Source organism: Myotis daubentonii, chromosome 3, assembly GCF_963259705.1.
Source record: "Myotis daubentonii chromosome 3, mMyoDau2.1, whole genome shotgun sequence".
In the NCBI taxonomy this organism is placed as follows: domain Eukaryota; kingdom Metazoa; phylum Chordata; class Mammalia; order Chiroptera; family Vespertilionidae; genus Myotis; species Myotis daubentonii.
In genome coordinates this window covers 211,325,064-211,345,172 of record NC_081842.1, presented here as the reverse complement: position 1 = coordinate 211,345,172, position 20,109 = coordinate 211,325,064, and the positions used below count along the sequence as shown (strand labels likewise).

The 20,109-nt window shown below is 52.5% G+C and overlaps 2 protein-coding genes across 4 annotated transcripts in view; one reads left to right on the top strand and one right to left on the bottom strand.

The window, feature by feature from the left end:
* Positions 1 to 348: 348 nt before the first annotated feature.
* Positions 349 to 13,866, bottom strand: CASP9 (caspase 9). Its single transcript, XM_059691177.1, has 9 exons — positions 13,671 to 13,866; positions 11,388 to 11,754; positions 11,010 to 11,044; positions 9,971 to 10,147; positions 9,437 to 9,526; positions 9,207 to 9,354; positions 2,995 to 3,174; positions 2,276 to 2,385; positions 349 to 1,170 (listed from the first exon to the last, which is right to left on the bottom strand). The coding sequence occupies exons 1-9, from the start codon at positions 13,800 to 13,802 to the stop codon at positions 1,078 to 1,080; spliced, it is 1,332 nt and encodes a 443-aa protein (XP_059547160.1). The 5' UTR covers positions 13,803 to 13,866; the 3' UTR covers positions 349 to 1,077.
* A 2,235-nt stretch (positions 13,867 to 16,101) lies between these two features.
* DNAJC16 (DnaJ heat shock protein family (Hsp40) member C16) overlaps positions 16,102 to 20,109 on the top strand; it is a 34,958-nt gene continuing 30,950 nt past the window's right edge. Inside the window, exons 1-2 of one of the 3 annotated variants that reach the window (XM_059691173.1) lie at positions 16,102 to 16,273; positions 18,194 to 18,378. In XM_059691173.1, coding sequence (XP_059547156.1) covers positions 18,212 to 18,378 — 167 coding nt within the window. In that variant the 5' untranslated portion in view covers positions 16,102 to 16,273; positions 18,194 to 18,211. Of the gene's footprint in view, positions 16,291 to 18,193; positions 18,379 to 20,109 lie in introns of all 3 variants that reach the window. The other 2 variants (XM_059691172.1, XM_059691174.1) reach the window with 2 other exon arrangements.

Below are 20,109 nucleotides of genomic sequence, written 5' to 3'. Positions count from 1 at the left end.
GCAAGAAAGGCCAGATCAGGATCATTCAAAAGACCTCAGGGTTGGGGCCTTCTCTGGGGTGGCCAGCCGATCATGTCCCCGTCCCCAGCATGGCCGCCCTGCAGCGCAGGGTCCTCCGGCCAGGAAGGCCCCTGGAGGCACAGGCTGGACTCAGAAAACCCGGGTGCGGCCAGGTCTCTCCACGGGTTAACGGGGTTCCCCTGGACAAGCCACCTGACCTCCCTGAGCCACCTCCTGGGATGGGGTAGGGGTGGGGGTCAAATGAAATATTTTGAAAAAAGCAAGTCTCCTTTATAAGGAAGAACAAACGGGTGAAGCACAATGAGGGGGCAAATAGGCACAAGAGAGTCCATATTCACCTGAGGTTTATTTTGTTAAGGACATTGCAATGCAGGAAAAATTAATAACTTTCAAGACTTCATTTAAGATTCACAGATGGCAGCTGTTCAGACCCCTGTAGTGCCAAACTCGCTGCTCTAAGAGATGCTGGTTTGTGCGTAGCTAAAACATCCCCACAGTTCAGTGGTTTGCAAGTGGGGGCCCACCAGGGGACATGTGGCGATGTCTGGAGGCATTTTTGGTTGTCACTGTCCAGAGAGAGATGCGACTGGCAGTCGGGGCAAATGTCACCGCAGGCGCCTCCTGGGTAGACGCCAGGGATGCTGCTAAACATCCTACCACGCACAGGACAGCACCCCCCCCCACCCCCAGCAGAGGAGTGTCTGGCCCCAAATGGCAGAGGCGCTGAGGCTGAGAAGCCCTGCTCTAGAGGAAATACAAGGATCGGACCCGGTCGCTAGCCAGGCAGCCAGCCACGGGGCGGGGTGCCTTAGGGGGAGCCGCACGTCATCCACGGCATTCTTCTCCTCTCCCTCCATCGTCGGTCGCTTGTCTCCAACTTGGAAGCTGCTAAGAGCCTGTCTGCCACCAGCTGAGAACGAGCAGGCCCCCAACGGCTACAAAATCCTTCCACAGGCGACAGCCGGAGTTGAAGGAAAGCCCAGGCCTCGGCAGACACCGGGCGGGGAGCAGGAAGGTCAGGGGGTAAAGGGTCAGGCAGGGTCAGGGACCCTGGCGTCATGAAGTTTTAAAGAAGAGTTTTTTCCGGAGGAAATTAAAACACCCAGGAATCTGTTTGTAAATGCCTTTCTCGGAAACAGCATTAGCGACCTGTGAAAACACGACCACGGGGAGGTCTGTGAGTTCTCTCCATCCAACCAAGAATTCCTTCCGTTTCTGGAATCCCAGAGGGGTGGGGGCATGTCTCCTAAGGAAGCACCTTTAAACGGCTCGACTGCAGCCTACTTGGGCGGCTGGGGGTGGTTAGAGAACAAGCATCTCAACCAAAAATTCAAAAATAACTCAGAATTCAAAATTTCCAAATTCAAATCTTACCAAGTTCACCTGCCCATGGCACACGGGGCCCTGCCCCTGGCTTTTCTTCTCCTCTCTGCTCAGCAAAGCAGAGCCAGAGACTACGCAGAAGACAGGAGGTCCCTGCCCAGACAGCCCCCTCTCACGGCGCAGACACCCACGCGCTCTGGGACCCTGGGAGGGAGCCAGTGCTCTGAGTGGGACCTCACTCAGCGAGGCTGGGCCTGTCAGGACATCCTCCCTGCTCTCTCGCTGGGGCCTCACCCTAAAGAGGAGCCATGATTCTGGAGGGTCAAGGGTATAGGACCATGCAGTGGGGCGAAGGGTGCAGGGACAGCCCCGCGACCTGCCTACGGGGTGCCATGCTCTGTCCACTGAGCCAGCCCACCCCGGAGCTGAGGACGGGCTCCGTCGGGGGAGAGGGGAGCGGAAGGTGTCAGCCTGGGGACCTCGGAGAAGCCGAGGAGGATGTGGCCCTTGGCATAAGAGGCCAATGTCACCACAGGCAGTAACATCTTGCGTTAGAGAAGTGAAAGCACTGACGCGTGGGCAAGCCAAGGTGTGGCCGCGGATGGGGTTTCGCATCTTTTTTTTTTTTTTTTAATAAATTTTTATGGATTTCAGAGAGGAAGGGAGAGGGAGAGAGAGATAGAAACATCAATGATGAGAGAGACTCATTGATTGGCTGCCTCCTGCATGCCCCACACTGGGGATCAAGCCCGCAACCTGGGCATGTGCCCTGACCGGGAATTGAACCGGTGACCTCTTGGTTCCTAGGTCGACGCTCTACCACTGAGCTACACCCGGCTGGGCATCACATCTTTTACCTTATGTCTGCGTGCTCCCCCCGCACCCCGCCCTCCCAGCAGCCTCCCCTCTCCTTCCCAGAGGCGGGGCTCACCCGGAGCAGGAGGCTCTGCAGGTCTTCCGAGTGAGCCCACTGCTCCAAAACGCCAACCAGGGTCTCGATGTACCAGGAGCCGCTCTTGGTATCCCTCCAGGAGACAAAACCTTGGGAAGGAGAAAGGCCGGGCGTTGTTGGAGCCGCCCCGCCCCATGCATGCAGACGGGCCCCCCACCCCCCACCCCCCACCCCCAACTCTGACCCATTCACATATCCAGCCCACCGCTCTGCGCCCTGTCCCACTCCCCTGTCCTGCGTGCCATCTTATTTCATCCTCACCACCACCTCGTGGCGTTGGCTAGGATTCCAGCTTTCCAACAAGGACACCGAGGCTCAGAGAAGTCAAGTGACTCCTCCGAGGGACCAGAAAGGAAGGACACGAACTCCTGCCCCACCTGCCACGTGCCGGGCACTGCGCTCAGCGACGTGCCAGTCACCTCGAGAAGCCCCGTGACAGGTAGGATCCTTGGTCCCACTTTAAAGGTGAGAAACTGAGGCGAGGCCAGGATGCGGTGAGGCACACAAGCCCCAGGGCGCATTCCTCCATAAATTTTGTATCCCCGGCGCCTCGCCTGCCTGGACCCGAGGCTCAGAGAGGTGAAGGAACTTGCTCAGGGCCACACAGGTGGGTAGAGGGGAACGGAGACTCAGGCCCAGGTGTTTTCTCTCACAGCTGCTTCTGGGACCGATGGGGGTCCCCTGGCGGATGCACTCACCTGGGAAGGTGGAGTAAGACACGAAGATGTCACTCGGTGTGGGCAAACTAGACACGGCGTCCGGCTGGTCGTAGCTGCCGGGGTGGTCCTGGAACGGGAAGGCGTCTGGCTCGGGGTGACCGTCAGGGGCCCTGTCCTCACGGGAACCGGAGACCACCTCAAACCCATGGTCCTTCTGCCCTGCAGGGAGCGAAACCAGACAGCACTCGTCACTGAAACACAGACCACAGCTCGGGCTCCATGTCGCCTGTCCCAGCCCAAGACCGCCCGTCCGGGTTGCCGTGCTGGGCAAACACGTCTCAGAAACCGAAACAAAAGTTTTTTGTCTACAAAAGTTTTACACATTCATTAAGTAAAATTTGGGGGCAGAGGGTGGAAAGATGCAGAAATGTAAAAAACAGCTATAAAAAGTTACAAGGTGTGCACCCAAAAGAATTCAAAGCAGGAGTCCGAGGAAAACGTGTGCCCAAAGGGTCACAGCCGGACTATTCCCAACAGGCAGAGATGGGAACAGCGCCAGTGCCCATCCACAGGTGACTGGATGAGATGTGGCAGAGACGTCGGAAGGGAAGTGCTCAGGCTCAGAAAGGAACGGAGCCTCCGCTGGTCCACAGCACAAGTGGGTGAACCGTGGGAGCACGCGGAGTGAGAGAAGCCGGACACTAGAGGCCTCGGAATACGACTCCATGTCCAGAGCAGGCAAATCCCCGGAGAGGACAGCAGGTTCGCTGTCACCAGCGCTGGGAGGAGGCGGGGACTGGGACGGAGCTTCCTTTTGGCGTGATGAGAAAGTTCTGGAATTAGATGGTGGTGATGCGAATGTCCTCCATGCCACTGGGTTGTATACTTAATGGTTAAAATAGCAAGTTTTATGTCATTAAGAAAACAAGTCACAGTATTTCAGCCTTACAAATGGGAAGGAGCCCTGACTGGTTTGGCTCAGTGGATAGAGCGTCAGCCTGCGGACTGAAGGGTCCCAGGTTCGATTCCGGTCAAGGGCATGTACCAGTAGGGGGTGTACAGGAGGCAGCTGATCGATGTTTCTCTCTCATCGATGTTTCTAACTCTCTATCCCTCTCCCTTCCTCTCTATAAAAAAAAATCAATAAAAATATATATTTTTTTTAAATGGAAAGGAAATTTTGATGCATGTTACAGCTTGGACGGGCCTTGAGGACATTCTGCAAAGTAAAACACGCCGGTCACAGAAAGAAGGCAGCTGAAAGGGGTTCAGGAAAGAGAGGCGGAGGCGGAGTGGCCCAGAGGGTCCCTGAGGGCAGGGTGTCTGGAGCAGGGGCCTGGGACCCAGCCTCCGATGTGAGACGGGAGGACAGTCCTGGTGGGAAAAACGGCCAGCGGTTTGGGTGGCTCGTGTTTGGTGGGAAATAGCAAGGAGGTCACAGCTCACCCAGGAAGCTGCGGTCCCATCTGCAGGAACAAAGATGAGACAGCGATGGTTCTGGCAACCCCATAACAGCAACTCCAACATCTGCTGACCCCGCACCCCACATGGCTGAAGCTCAGAAACTTGGTAATTTGCGTTCTCACAGCTCACGGGCAGGGGCCAGGATTCTGCCTTCTATTTTCCTGCCTCTCGGCCCCCCTGCTGTGCCCCAGGGAGGCCCCCACGCCTGCAAAGGGGGCTTGAGGGTGTGGAAGCTGGACTGCAGCTTACTCAGGTTGCTGCGTCTGGTTATTTTCTTGGTTGAGATTCTAGAATCTGGGACTGACCTGAGTGGACCAGGGGAGGGGACCTGAGATGTGAATGCAGGACTGCGGCCGGGGCCACCTGGGCAGCCAGGTGTGGGGGTCGGGGGGCACTTCAGTGGACAGTGGGGGATGACTAAGAATGGCCTAGCAGCAGTTCTCAACCTGTGGGTCGTGACCCCTGAAAATACATCCTGCATATCAGATATTTACATGACGATTCATAACAGTAGCAACATGACAGTGATGAAGTAGCAACGAAAATAATTTTATGGTTGGGGGTCACCACAACATGAGGAACTGTATGAAAGGGTCGCGGCATTAGGAAGGTTGAGAACCACTGGCTAAGGAGACAGAGGTGGGCAGAGGGACTGTCCGTGAAAAACGGAGCAGAGATAACAGGATCCCAGAGGGGACTCTGGGGAGAAACGAGTGGGTCGGACAGGGGACGCTGGCCGTGTGTATTCACGTGTCACCCTCATTCTACAAACCTGATGCGAAAGCCTAGCTCCCGGGTTACGCGCTGTATGTTCAGCTTTGTTCTTAAGGAGGCTCGATCAGATTTCGCTCACAGACACTTTCATACGGTCCTACCTCAAATGCAGAACTCCCCGGGGGCGGGACTAACTCCTTCCCCGTCAGCGAGAACATGCAGTGGGGAGGGGACCTGTTGGCTGAGCACCTGCAATCCACAAGCACTGCAGCCTCCCGCGCCTCCGCCTGCCTTCTCGGCAGGAGCTCTAACAGGGCAGGCCCTCGGCGGCCGCCCGTGCACCGCCACGCGATGTCACCGTGCACCATGCTGCTTACCAACCCTCCACACCGAAGTTCCCCACTTGGACGCGGGTTTCCGCCCGGGTACCTGCGCTGCCTCTCGGTGAAGAGCGTTACAGGATTTTTAAATGGTTTTACACTGTAACAACAGGGAGCTCTAAAACAGCAACCAGAATCCAGGACAGACTTTCTGCTACATGTCAACAGGACACCCCGCCAGACACACTGAGAGGGGACATGTCTATTTCTGTTCTCAGCTGACAGGCCGCCCCCGTGTGGCCACAGCGGTCATCACAAGCTCCTGCGGGGGCTCCACAGGGACCAGACCTTGGTCTTCCCAGCGAGTTATTTGGGTTTGTTTTTTCACAGCAGGAGTCTCCATTATTTCAGATTTCACTCGCAGATATTTTTATATGCTTCTATTTCAAGTTCAAATCATTAGAATCTACATAAGATGCAACCAAACTGTGAGCTTTGTGCCAGGCGAGGACCCGCCTGTAGGGCAGACAGGCCTGCCCCTGCCCTGGGAGAGCTGACCAGGGCATGAGGCTGTCTCAACACAAGAAGGTGCTGTGAGCCCTGGCTGGTTTGGCTCAGTAGATAGAGTGTCGGCATGCAGACTGAAGGGTCCCAGGTTCAATTCCGGTCAAGGGCATGTACCTTGGTTGTGGGCACATCCCCGGTGGGGAGTATGCAGGAGGCAGCTAATCGATGTTTCTCTCTCATCGATGTTTCTAACTCTCTGTCCCTCTCCCTTCCTCTCTGTGCAAAATCAATAAAATATATTTTTTTTAAAAAAAAGAAGAAGAAGAAGGTGCTGTGACAGGGAAGGACAGGAGCGGCCGGAGCACAAGAGCCAGCTAACCCTGAGGTTGGAGGAAGCAGGTGTTCAGGGAAGACTTCCTGGAGGCGGTGACAGTTAAGTTTTTTTTTTTTAATTAAATCTTTATTGTTCAGATTATTACATTTGTTCCTTTTTTTTTTTCCCCCCATAACTCCCCTCCTCCCAGTTCCCGCCCCACCCTCCGCCCTCACTCCCCACCCACTGTCCTCATCCATAGGTGCACGATTTTTGTCCAGTCTCTTCCCACATCTCCCACACCCCTTTCCCCCCCAAGAATAGTCAGTCCATTCCCTTTCTATGTCCCTGATTCTATTATAATCAACAGTTCATTCTGTTCATCAGATTATTTATTCACTTGATTCTTAGATTCACTTGTTGATAGATGCATATTTGTTGTTCATAGTTTGTATCTTTACCTTTTTCTTCCTCTTCCTCTTCTTAAAGGATACCTTTCAGCATTTCATATAATCCTGGTTTGGTGGTGATGAACTCCTTTAGCTTTTCCTTATCTGTGAAGCTCTTTATCTGACCTTCAATTCTGAATGATAGCTTTGCTGGATAAAGTAATCTTGGTTGTAGTTTCTTGGTATTCATCACTTTGAATATTTCTTGCCACTCCCTTCTGGCCTGCAAAGTTTCTGTTGAGAAATCAGCTGACAGTCGTATGGGTATTCCCTTGTAGGTAACTGAGTTTCTTTCTCTTGCTGTTTTTAAGATTCTCTCTTTGTCTTTTGCTCTTGGCATTTTAATTATGATGTGTCTTGGTGTGGTCCTCTTTGGATTCCTTTTGTTTGGGGTTCTCCGCGCTTCTTGGACCTGTAAGTCCATTTCTTTCACCAGGTGGGGGAAGTTTTCTGTCATTATTTCTTCAAATAGGTTTTCAATATCTTGCTCTCTCTCATCTTCTGGCACCCCTATAATTCTGATGTTGGTACGCTTGAAGCTGTCCCAGAGGCTCCTTACACTATCCTCGCATTTTTGGATTCTTTTTTCATTTTGCTTTTCCGGTTGGATGTTTTTTGCTTCCTCGCAATTCAAATCATTGACTTGATTCTTGCGCTCCTCTGGTCTGCTGTCGGGCGTCTGTTTAATATTCGTTATTTCAGACCGTGTGTGCTTAATTTCTAGTTGGTTCCCCAATATAAGATCGAGGGTCTTATTCGTTTTCGTGTAGATCTCATTAAGTCTATCGGCAGCTTCTAAACAGTTCTTGAGAGACCTTAAAAGTGTGGTTCTGAACTCTATTTCTTCCATTGACAATTTTGTCCTGTTTCTTTGTCTCCGCATTTTGTTATGCTTCTTTGGTGCACCCCCTAGTGGTCTTTGTTCTCAGTCTTATAGATAAATCTTGATTGTTGTAGCTAATTCCAGGGAGGGTTTGACCTCCAGGCCAAGTGGCTATGAGAATCAGCTGTGTCAGCAGTGAGAGAACTTCTGTCCTCTAGGGAGGTGCTAATCTAGCCTTTGCCTGAGGCTATCCGGTAAATGCCTCTGTGCAGGGCTTGGGCAGGGCGGGTCGCACAGGATCAACAGGGTGGGCCGGAGAGAGCAGTTATGGCGGCTCTCAGTCCTGTCCCCAGGGGCTCTGCCTCTCTGAGTCCCAGCACCCGCTGCAAGGCTCGGAGAGAAAGCTGCACTCGCTCTGACCGAAGCCAGACAGTCCGCTTCTCCCGTTTGAGCCTGGGTCCCTAAAGACTCGCCTGTATCTGGAGCTCAGAGTCTGCGACTCCCTCCCGATTGAAAACAACAACCGCGCCCTCCGCCGCCAGCCCGCTCCGCGCACTCCGCACCTCAGAATTTGACTTCAGCACTGCGCCTCCTCTGAGTGTCCGTGTGCGTTTCTCTTTCCTCCTAGTTGTAGGACTTCCACTCAGCCAGCGTTCCTGTGGTTCTGGGTGATGTCCGTTCCGTGTTTTAGTTTCACTTTTGAAGTAGTTGTTCAAAGCAGCAAACTCCTGCGTTAACCTATGCCGCCATCTTGGTTCTGTCTCAAGTTTTAACCAGAAGGATGGATGGTCAAGAGTTGGCCAGGAGACAAGGCAGAGGACGGCACAAGGAAAGGCAGATGGGCAGGCCAGAGCCTGTGGCAGCCCGGGAAGGTTGAGCGGCGCTGGGCAGGCACAGCATGCCAGGCTTGGGGAGGCAAAGTTGGTCGGGGCCAGATTACCAAGGGCCATGTGGGCCCCACTAAGGGGGCCGAAGACATGGCAAAGATCCTCCGTGCTACTGAGAATGGGTATTGGGGCGGGCACGGAGCTGGAAGACAGGCTAACTAACTTTCCCAGAAAGCTGGCCTCCCTTTCTTGGGGGTAGTGGGAAGGAGATCTGGTTGAGGGAGCTTAGGAGAATGACAACAAGGAAAATGAAGGAGTTTTTTCTTTTTCTTTTGTTTTTAATCCTCCCTCGAGGACATGTTCAGAGAAAGGAGAAGGGATAGACATCAATGTGAGAGAGAAACATCGATCGGTTGCCTCCCTTGCATGCCCCGACCAGGGATTGAATCCGAAACTTAGGTACATGCCCTGACCGGGAATCAAACCCGCAACCTTCCAGCGTACAGGATGACACTCCAACCCACTGAGCCACACTGGCCAGGGCTGAAGGAGTTGTTCTTTCTCCTCCACTTGGTTTATTTTTGTCAAGTCTCTGGCGTTGAAGGTGCCAACGCTGCAGGAACCTCTGCGTTGAGACCTCGAAAGGCTGGACAGAGCTGACACCTACCTTAGGCAGATGCAGGTGCTGCCACTCGAACAACAGCGACCGTGTCCGGGCCCTCTGCCTGCCTGGAGAGACCCCTTGGATATTGTGGGGGGCTGGATGGAGCAGGAGGCAGGCGGCGGCTCCTTCCCCACCCGCCTCTCCCGCAGGGAGGCTGAGGACCTGCTTACCTCCCCCGCAGGCCTGGATGAAAAACAGCTTGGGCTTCCCTCCCAGACTGGGGCAGCCGGTCCCGTTGAAGATGTTCACGATTCTCTCCACGGGCACAGGACTCCCATCTGTGCCATAAACAGCCCCCGGGAACTGGAGGTGGCTGGCCTAGAAGACCAAGAACCCTGGTTACAAAGCCAAGAAGCCGGGGAGGACTCCAACAGCCTGCCCGGGAAGGTGAGGCCCCTACCTGGCAGCCGTGAGAGAGGATGACCACCACGCAGCAGTCCAGGGCCCCGTGGTCCCGCCGCGCCAGCTCCATCAGAGCCTGGACCATTTGCTGCAGAGAGAAGGGTGCAGGTGAGCCAGACACCGGCGGATCAGGTCCCCATCCTGGGCACCTGGGCAGAGCGCCCTCCCTGCTCCCAGGGCCAACAAGGGAGTAATGACACTCGTAGCAGTCACAGCAGCCACCATTCTTGGGGCAAAGGTGCTGTGCTGGACACTGTTCACTTAATCCTCGCAGCGACGCTAGGAGGCGAATCCTGTGCTCTCTGTGTAGACAATGAAACTGAGACTTGGGAGTCACCTGCAAGGACCAGGAGGGCCAGTCCTCCACCCAGGGCTCTCCGAGTCTGAAGCTTAAACTGGAAACCACTGGGCAACACTGCCTCTCATGGTCCAACAGACCTAAGGGCTAGTCCTGGGGAGTCCCCTGCATTCAGGGTCCCTCACAGGGAGTCCGCCCCACCTCGCCCGCCTCTCTGCAAGGACAAGGCCTCACCTTGGCAGTCAGGTCGCTCTCCACCTCCACCGCGAAGTGCAGCAAGCGGAAGCATCTCTGCAGCTTCTCGCAGTCCACGTGGGAGCCCTTGCGGGTGCTGAGCCCCGACTTAAGGCAGAAGTTCACGTTGTTGATAATGAGGCAGTGGCCACAGGGGTCCGCGTTCAGGACGTATGCCTGCCAAGCCCAGGGACCAACGTAAACCGGGGTCTCACTGCTCTCACCAGGCGGGAAGGCGGGAAGGCGGCCCCTGGGTTTCACTCGGGTGGTGGGCAATGGGCAATCGGGAGCAGTGAGACAGGAAAGGGGTCTGCCCTGCCTCTGAAGGAACAGCGGGGTCTACGCCCAGCATCGCAGGGCTCAGCAAACAGACTGCAAAGCAGACCGAGGGGAGCACTAGGTGTGATGTTCAAATCGCTCAAAGTGGGGAGATCAGTTCCCACGACCGTGCTCAGAGGTGGGAGCTGCTAGCTTAGAAATCCAACCCCACAGACACGCACCCCCAAAGGACCTCACAGACCGCCCAGTCCAGGGGAGCACTGAGGATCATGTGGGTGACTCTGTGGGCAGGCTCGTGCCCAGGCCCACCTCGGAGCATTGACACCACTTCCTCCCCAGGCTCAGCATTTCCCTTGTAACCCTCTCTCCCATCAGCCTGTTCATTTTGTCTGTGGTATGTAGCACTCTTTCTACTCATATATTTCTTCCTAGAAACATATAAAGTATCCCAGCACAGAGGCCAGAGCAGTCACACAATAAACGCTGTGAGTGAGCGAGTGAGTGACTCGGCCTCGGGTGGGTGCCACAGCCAATTCTGACCCCCTGACGTCACAGATGAGGAAAGGGCAGGGTGGGCCAACCTGCTCTAGAAAGAGCTGAGCCAGAGTCAGGAAGCTGTAGAGGCCTGGGACTGGGACCCTCTCTCCAGCTGGGCGGGGTTCCCTGAGCTCCCGACACAGCTGCAGGGAAGGGCCTGGGGAGCAAGGAGCAAGAGGGCCCAAAGCCAACGCAACTGGCCCCAAAGCATATGAATGCTCACCAAATCGGCATTTCCCCTCCGTCGCCCGTGAGCACCTGGAGAGAAACACACAGGGAACACATGAATGTCAGGGTCCAACAGGGGAGGGGCCAGGGACTCTGGAGCTGAAGAACACAATGAATAAAATAAAATAAATGCAACAGAGAACATCAATCTCAGACTTGACCAAATAGAAGAAAGAATCTGTGACGCAGAAGACGAGTCATTTGAAAGTACCCATTCAGAAAAGAATACATGCTTTTCAGAGGAGGGGCTTCCAAAATTAAAATATGCCACCCATCCCCTATGAGTACTCAGAAAGGCAAGACCAAAATTAAATTCTGAATTTCAGCCTGCCTGGCTGTACCAATGGCCACGCCCACCTCTCTCAGTACTCACGGATATCACTGAGTCCTCCAGCACCAATGTCCACTGGCCGGGGCACCCCTGGTCTGAGAACCTGTGGATAGAGCTCCTCTGGCCCCGATGCCACTGGAGTGAGTCTGCCTGGGCTCAGCTTCGACGGATCCTGCTTCACTACTCTTAGCTCCTCTGGTCCGACCGCCACAGGCCTGAGGTCCCGGGGTCTGATGGCTTCCGGATTCTGCCTTGCTGCCTGGCTACTCGCTCTCAGCAGTGAAGCCAGGCTCTGCTGGCCTGTGTCCTCCAAGCAGGAGATGAACAGTGGAAGGGCCTGACTCCCTCGAGTCTCCAGATCTATGACCAGCTGCCTGGCCTGATCGCGCCGAGACCCAGAGCCGGCCCTCTGTTTGGAGAGAAACACGTGGCGCTATTTATTACTCACACACTTTCTTGTGACTCTCACCCTGCCCCCCTATTTCCCAGATAGCATAAATCTATAAACAATCAGCCATATGGGCAAAAACTGAGCCTGCCTTTCCTTATCTATTCATTCAGTATTTTGGAGGCGTCTACTATGTGCCCAGGGCTGTGCCAAGTGCTGAAGATACAGCAGGGAACAATCTCGGTCCTCAAGGAGCAAACATCATGTGGGGACTGCACACAGATAAATCAATAATGACACAGCAAAGAGAGATGTGCTCCCGGGATAGCACAAGGGACTGGGAGAGTACAGGGGCATCCAACTCAGTCCTCAAAGGTCAGAAAGTCTTCCAGCAGGGGACCTTAGCTGAGGCCCTCGAGCAGCGGTCACCAACCTTTCGGACCTCACGGACCACCCGGACCACTGGTTGGTGACTGCTGCCCTAGAGAATATTAGGATATGAATAGCAAGATGTAATGATGGAAGCAGAGGCTCGAGTGATGTGGCCACAAGCCAAGGAATGCCGGCAGCCTCTCGAAGGAATGGACTCTCCCCTGAGCCTCCAGAAGGAAGCAGCCCTGCTGACACCTTTATTTTAACCACTTAGGACTCGCTTTGGATCCTTGACCGCCAGAAAGGCAAGAAAATAAATATGTGTTGCCTTAACAAAAAGAAAAAAAGAAGGAAGTGTAAAATAGAAAATGTAAGTTGGGATGGGGAACTGTAGCGAGGGATGAGGCATTTGTGTGGTCATGTCAAGGAAGCTGTGAGAAGCCACGCAAGAGTTTTAAGAAGGGAGGGACAGAATCAGATCTGCCTTTTAGAAAACTCATCCTGGAGGCAGGGAGGACAATGAAGGGAGTGAGCCACAGCCAGGTCGGGTGGTGGCAAAGATGGAAGAGAGAAGTGAGAGGGCAGACCACAGAAATAAGAAAGGAGAATGGACAGGATCTGGGTGGACGGTGAAGATGGAGAAATGGTTAAGGTTGACAGGTGTGGGGATGGAGAGGCAGGTCACTGAGACAGGGAGTGGAGTGGGAGCAAGAAGATACTGGTTATCTGCTGGTTGTCCTCTGAGACCCAGCCCTGGGCAAGTTCCTCTGGATCCACAGGAATAAGACACGGCCCTGTCCTCAAGGTCCTTCAGCAGCACTGCCCACGGGAACATTTTGAGATGATGGAAATGTTCTTTGTCTGCGCTGTCCAATACGGCAGCTAAACAAGTGCTTTTAAAGAGAACCTCCAATGTTCAACTTTATTATTCCCTCCACTACCTGCATAAGGCCGTTCGTCTCCAAAACCCCTTACAAAACATAAACTTAACACATGAGGGGCTGGCCAAGGAGGACAAGGGCACAGCCAACTCCAACACGTGAGCCCCTAGTCTGTGGCTGACACTGCTGTTTCACACCCGTCATCTCATTTAGCCCGCAGGGCGGTACTAATGTTGTCCCCATTTCACAGCCCAAGAAACTGGCTCAAAGAGGGTGACCTGCCCAGGGACAGGGTGCCAGGCAATCTGTCCCCCAAGTGGATGCTGTGGCCCTCCATGCTAGAGGAGGGGAAACAAACACGCCTCCTGCTGGCCAAAGCACAGCGCTGCAGCAGCAACAGTGCCCGCTGATATGCAGGCGCGGGATGGTTTTACCAGCAATGAATGCAGTGGGCTCGCTGCCGGCCGGGAAGAAAAACGAAGTTCCCCACAACCGTTTCCTAAAGGGTGTGGGGTACTGGTTGGCACGGAGCGGGGATCTCGGCCATTAAGTTACGTTGTGGCTCCAGCAACCCTCTCCGCGCGGCCTCGCCGTCCCCGTCCGTGACTGAAGTCTGCGCCCGGCAAGGGAACGGGGCGGGGGGGGGGGGGCGGGGGGAAGACGGGGGACGTGGGGGGGGCGCACCTGGATGTCCTCGATCATGTCGGGCTTGAAGAGCTCGCAGGTCAGCAGAGCGTCCCAAAGGTTGGCCACCTGCAGCTCGCGGACCAGCTGCACCCGGCACCGCCGCAGAACCTGCCGGTCAGCTTCGTCCATGGCGAGCAGACCGCTGGGACCCCAGCCGCTTCCGTCAGCTTCCGGGCCTCGGCCACCGCGCCCCGCCCCCTCCCCGGGACCCGCCCCCGATTCTCCCTCACCCCCGGGGTCCCGCCCCCAAGCCCGGCCACCTCCAGGCTCCGCCTCCGAGCCCTGCCCCGCCCCCGCGCCAAACCACGCCCCGCCCCCCGCGCCAAACCACGCCCCAAACACACACCCGCGACGCTGCGGCTGGCTCCTGGCCAACATTCAAGACCAGTCGCGCGGAGTGGGTCCCACTGCTAGTCACTGCTGTGCCTGGAGCCACGGTCTGTCCCTAGAGGCCTCTTCTCTGCCCCCCGTAAAACCATAAACCTGCCGCCCCGCTGCCGGTTTCTCATCGTTCACTGTTCCAAACTCGCGTCTCATCCAACCAAGCCCACCTTACATGGTCTCCCCTTCCCTTCCCTGCTCTTTCCATCTTTCCTCCCGCCCACAAAGGAAAAACACGGATGGAAATCTACTCTTTGGAACCCCCAGTTTGCACCGCTCATTTCCACATTTGAAAAGCAATTGCTTGCCCTAACCGGTTTGGCTCAGTGGATAGAGCGTCGGCCTGCTGACTGAGGGGTCCCGGGTTCGATTCGAGCCAGGAGCGTGTACCTTGCTTGCGGGCACATCCCCAGTAGGAGGTGTGCAGGAGGCGTGCAGGAGGCAGCTGATGGATGTTTCTCTCTCATTGATATTTCTAACTATCCCTCTCTCTTCCTCTCTGTGAAAAATCAATATATTAAAATAAAAAAAAGCAATTGCTCCAGTTTATGGAGTCCCAGCCACATTACATCACATTACCTCATCTGTCCCTGACTACCGTACTACCAGGGAAGTACTTTCCCCCCTTTACATATGTGGACGCTGGGACTTGAGGAAGTGAAGTCATCGGTCACAATCACAGAGGTAGTGAGTGGCAGAGGCGGGAAAGATTTACACTGGAACCTGACTGCAAGTCCACACTCTCAGAATGTATACTCTTGAGCAGCAAAACCTCAGCCCCTTTCATTCATTTATTCCACAAATATTTATTGCAATCCTGTCTGTGCCAAGGTCTGTGCAAGCTCTGAGAAAACACACACACACACACACACACACACACACACACACACACACACAAACAAAAGCCCTGACATTAGGAGCTTATATTCCAGTGGGAGAAGAGAAATCCTATATAATGAAAGGCTAATATGCAAATAGACCAAACGGTGGAACAACCGGTCGCTATGATGTGCGCTGACCACCAGGGGGCACACACAGAACATGGCAAGCATCGGCCATGGGGGGATGGTGGATCAGGTGAGCGGGGGGCGCCAGACCAAGGCAGGGCACCTGTCACTGTCATGGGGATGAGCCTCTGGTGGTTACTGAAAATTCTTTGCTCCTGTGCTCCATGGTCCTCCACGGTCTCGCACCTGCTGCAGGCGGCCTCAATCGCTCCACACTGCTGTCAGCAGGTGCAAGCCAAGGCTGCCAGCAGACAGGGGATGGGGGCTGCAGCAGTGGGAGGGGCCCGGCTGGGGTGCAGCCAAGACCTGCCCCTGTGCCCCCTTGCAGCCTTGTGGCCCACAGTCCTTTTCAAGGTGCACGAATTCGTGCACTGGACCCCTAGTGATAAAATAAAATATGTAGTATGTTACATGGTGATAAATGCAAAAGACATAAAAATAAGTAAAGACAGTGCAGGGAGGATATGAAGTCTATATCTGTAAAGAACCTATCTCATTGGCTCAATGAAAGTTTACCTCCTTCACCTGTGCCTCTCCCTTCCCCCAACACCACCACACATCCCTTTCCCTTGCTAAGGGCAGGGGCTGGCACTAAGGTGGAGCCGGCTTTTGGGTAAATGGGTTTAAGAGTCCTGGGTTCCAGGCCTTGGGAAGGTCCCTGCCCTCTCTCGACCTCAGTCTTCCCATCAGCATATGAAGGAGTTGGACTAGAGAGAATCCCTAAGGTCCTTTCAATTCTGACGCTCTAGGATTCTATGAATAGGCTGAAAGAGAAGCGGGACCAGCGATTGCTTCCCCACCCTAGCAACTGTTGCTAGAGCAGGCCATCTTCTGGTAGCACTGGAAACTCCTCCCTGGATCGGGGAGGTCTCCTTGGCATCCCATCTTGCACCGCGACTTAGCCTAGCTAGCAGGCACGTTTTGACCTCTTTGGTTACGATCATCCGTTTCGATCCAGCCAAAGAGCGCTCCTCATCCCCATGGTAACTGCGTTAGGTCCACACGCAGACGGCGTACGGCCAGGGTCAAAATACACTTGCGAACAAGCAATCAGTCCCTGCCTTCGAGGCGCTGGGCCTTTAAGTACCACGTGACTGCCTTCAGGCTGGTCCCTCTCCCTCTTCCCCTCCCCAGGCCCCGGCGAGCGCTGCTGTGGACCAGAGCCTCCTGGCCAGCGGACATCACTGGACCTTGGACTCTGCAGCCCTTGAGGCCAGTGCCCTTTCCCGGTAACTCCTTCCCGGCGTGACGCGCGGAGCGGCGGACGCGGCGGGGCCGGGCAGGCTCGGGAATTTCCCTTCAGTCTCCCTCTTCGTTGCGGGTCCCTGCTGGGCCTGGGGGGGGGGGGGGCACCGGGAGCCGACCGGGCCCAGCCCAGGGCTCTCGGCGGGCAGCGGAGGAGGCGACCGTCTCCTGGAGGGTGGCGACCTCCGGCGGGAGCCCGAGGCGTTGCTCAGACTCCGAGCGCGTCTGCGGAGCGGCTGCCTGGTTTAGGGGCTATTGCCCAAGGGCCGTACGTAGCCTGCCTACCTGTTGGGCAGATGGTTTCCTGCCCGGAGGCCGGCACCGGCCCGCTGTCTGCAAAAGGACTCCAAGGCATCCGCCACTTGGGCCTTCTGTCTGGAGGCGACCGACGCAGTTGAATAAGGCCTGATTGCACAGCACGACAGCAAAAGAATGATAGATAACAAGTACCGCTGATGGACTTGACCCTGTGCCCCGTAAATACTTCACATACGTTTAACTCCCCGGTTGATCCTTTCAAGACTGTCTTCTCCGCCCCCACGTTTTGGATAAGGACACTGCGGCTTCACCAGTTTAAGGGATTTGCCCAAGGTCATAACGTGGTGGAGGTTGGGTCCCGGTCTTAGGCTGATCCCAGGGCCCATGCGCTTCCCCAGTAGCTACATCCCCATCCGGACTCTTCGCGGGCTGTGCGTGTCTTGAAGGACAGACTAGGTTACAGGTTGCCTGATCGAGGAAGACATTGTTTTCCCATTTTATTCAGCATGCATGCAGTCCTCAACCTCGGCCATCGGGTTAGTCCATGTTGTGCGGACTCTCAGGCAGCATTTTAGACTTCTAGCTGTCAGAATCCACAGCTGTTAGAGCTTTCGCTCACCCTCTCAAGAAAGGTGCCACCATAGACCCTTGAACCTTAAAACTTAGTTTATGAGAAGTCGGGATAAATATGGCCCTTGGGAAGCCTTTGTATGATATCCCCAAGATCACAATCCTGGAGTGCAAGTGTCTGTGCAATACAGCAGGACCGCTGTATTAACCAGCCAGGATTATTCCAGAAAGCCTGGGTGAATTCAGTCACTACACTCACCAGAGATGGAGCTTTAATATTTGAGAACCATGTCTGGTCTACAGCCTTGGTTATTAAGTTCCCTTCACGTGGAAAACTAAATTTTGTCTCCCTACTTTTTCTCCAATGGAAGTGAAAACGTTGAGCATTTCCTGAGGTTTCCATTTATTGCTAACGATCAAATTAAAGAGCAGCTTCATTTTTTTGTTCTTCTAATGGGCTTGGTGAGAAAGAACAGAATTGGAGCATATTTAAATCATAATTGCGCCATTTTTTAAGAGTATTTCACTTTTGTATTTGTACTTAACTCCCAAGGATGCCACAACTCTCTCATTTGGTGATTTTGCACATGGTATATCTCTGATCATTTCATGAATTTATTTATCATATATACTAAGTGGGGTATTCTTATGCCTCATATTTTAAGTTTACACTATTATTGTCAGAATAAGTGAAACAGTGTATTTGAGATGTAGTCACCTTGATTTTCATATACATCTTCCCACATTTGCTTATCATTTCTTCATCTTATTCATTTTTAGTCATTTCTAACGCTTTTTTAATCCAAGGATTCTGGAGAGTTGATACTCTTACTGCTCATCTTTTCATCTATAATTGTCCTATAATAATTCTTATTTGTGATGTAAATAGTTGTGAGGTTGTTGGCTTTTTTTAAATGTAAGTCAAACAGCGTGACACTTTTCCTGCAAAATATCTTTTCTTTGTTTTGTTTTTCATCTCTATGTCTTATACCTTGACCTAAAAAGGAAGACTGTCCAGGTTTCTACCACTGAAACTTGTTGCCTCTTCAATTATTTCAGCTCTGGAAAGGAAGAGAAATGGAAGTGAAAAAGTTGAGCATTTCCTGGCAGTTCTTGATAGTTCTGGTTCTGATCCTGCAAATTCTGTCTGCGTTGGCTTTTGACCCGTACAGAGTCCTAGGGGTCACTCGAAGAGCCAGTCAGGCTGATATTAAAAAGGCTTATAAGAAGCTCGTCCGGAAATGGTAGGTGAAACAAAGAAATAGTCTAATATAAGGTTAGCAGTTTTAGCAGGAAAATGAAGCCTAACTTCCGATTAGCTTTTATTTGTCTCTGTGTTCAATAAATATATAACATATATCTGTCTGAAATATTTTATTTGGGAGGTCTAATGTTCATGTTTTTCTATAATTTTAGTGATGTGACCCAAAGCCTGTGTTACTGTGAGACCCCCTTAATTGCCCTAGATACCATTAGCATATTTAATATTAAGTAGGAGGGAACTTTAATGTTTAAAATATATATGTACTCAACAATGGATAAGCTACCTTCCCATGATGTTATTCATAAAGTAACTCCTCATGCGTGTCATTGTTAAAGGCAACACCATTCAATCCTAATTTCTAGATTATTACTTTTTAAGCTTTCAAACTATTTTAGAATAAGAGCTTTTTGCCCTCAATTTTTTAAATGAATATTCAGGGATTGAGTTTGTTATTTTATAGAAAAATCAGAATTTTACCTGTAGATATTATATATGCTAGAGAATATACACATGTTTATGAATTAGCAGGATAGCAAGAAATTTAAAACTTATTTTGGACAGACAGCATCAGTTTCTTCCACTAATACTAATACTATGGACTTGCCTACGTAGAAATGCTGGATTATATAGCTGGAAGGGAACAGCAGGAGGGAAAGAACATGGGAGACTACAGCTGGGTGAACCAGGCATAAGAACAGGAAGAAGGTTTGGGATGGGAACCATCACTGAGCACCTACATGCTAGGCTCCAAGTTCTATGTTTATCTCATTTAAACCTTATAATTACACTCTGAGGGAGGGTTTTGCTGTCCCAGTTTTATGAGTTAATTCTGTATTACCTCTGGCTTCCAAAGTTTGACCTTCTGCACCAACAGGTAGTTTATTGCTTTTCTTTTTTTTTTTTTTAATCACTTACCTTTCTGGGCAGAAGTAAGAGTGAGTAAGTTAGTGTTTGGGTGGGAAGGAAGTCAGGCAGGAGCAAAATTGCAACATGCAGATGGCACTGCAGGCTGTGTGTGACTGCTGACACCATTATTCTTCAATGAAACATGTATCTTAGTTTTAAACTGGTTGCAATACAGTAAAAGATAGTTTTAAAATATAATGTTTTGAATGGATATTTTAGACCTTATTATCCATATCATGAAGAATCCAGAATCGGTTACTAAAAAACACAATCTCTAATTATGCATGGGCTCTTTTCAGGGACTCTTCACAGTAAAGTTGGTTTTGACATCACTTCAAACTCTTGCCTTTTTTTTTTTTTTAATATATTTTATTGATTTTTTTACAGAGAGGAAGGGAGAGGGATAGAGAGTTAGAAACATCAATGAGAGAGAAACATCGATCAGCTGCCTCTTGCACACCCCCTACTGGGGATGTACCCGCAACCAAGGTACATGCCCTTGACCAGAATCGAACCTGGGACCTTTGAGTCCGCAGGCCGACGCTCTATCCACTGAGCCAAACCGGTTAGGGCAAACTCTTGCCTTTTTATGTTTAAAGCAAAATTTATAAATCTGCAATGAACTCATAAGGTACTCACATTCTTTTGTACAGGACATGGCCTTTGGCAGCATTTTAGAAGCAGAAATGGCCCTGACCGGTATGGCTCAGTGGATAGAGTGTCGGCCTGTGGACTGAAGGGTCCCAGGTTCGATCCCAGTTAAGGGCATGTACCTTGGTTGCCGGCACATCCCCAGTAGGGGGGG

Excerpts from the sequence above, each read along its gene's own strand:
- CASP9 (XM_059691177.1), bottom strand. The coding sequence starts at position 13,802 with ATGGACGAAGCTGACCGGCAGGTTCTGCGGCGGTGCCGGGTGCAGCTG. Across the intron at positions 11,755-13,670 it reads ACATGATCGAGGACATCCAG|AGGGCCGGCTCTGGGTCTCG; the intron begins GTGCGCCCCCCC and ends CTCTCCAAACAG. Across the intron at positions 9,527-9,970 it reads AGAGCGACCTGACTGCCAAG|CAAATGGTCCAGGCTCTGAT; the intron begins GTGAGGCCTTGT and ends TTCTCTCTGCAG.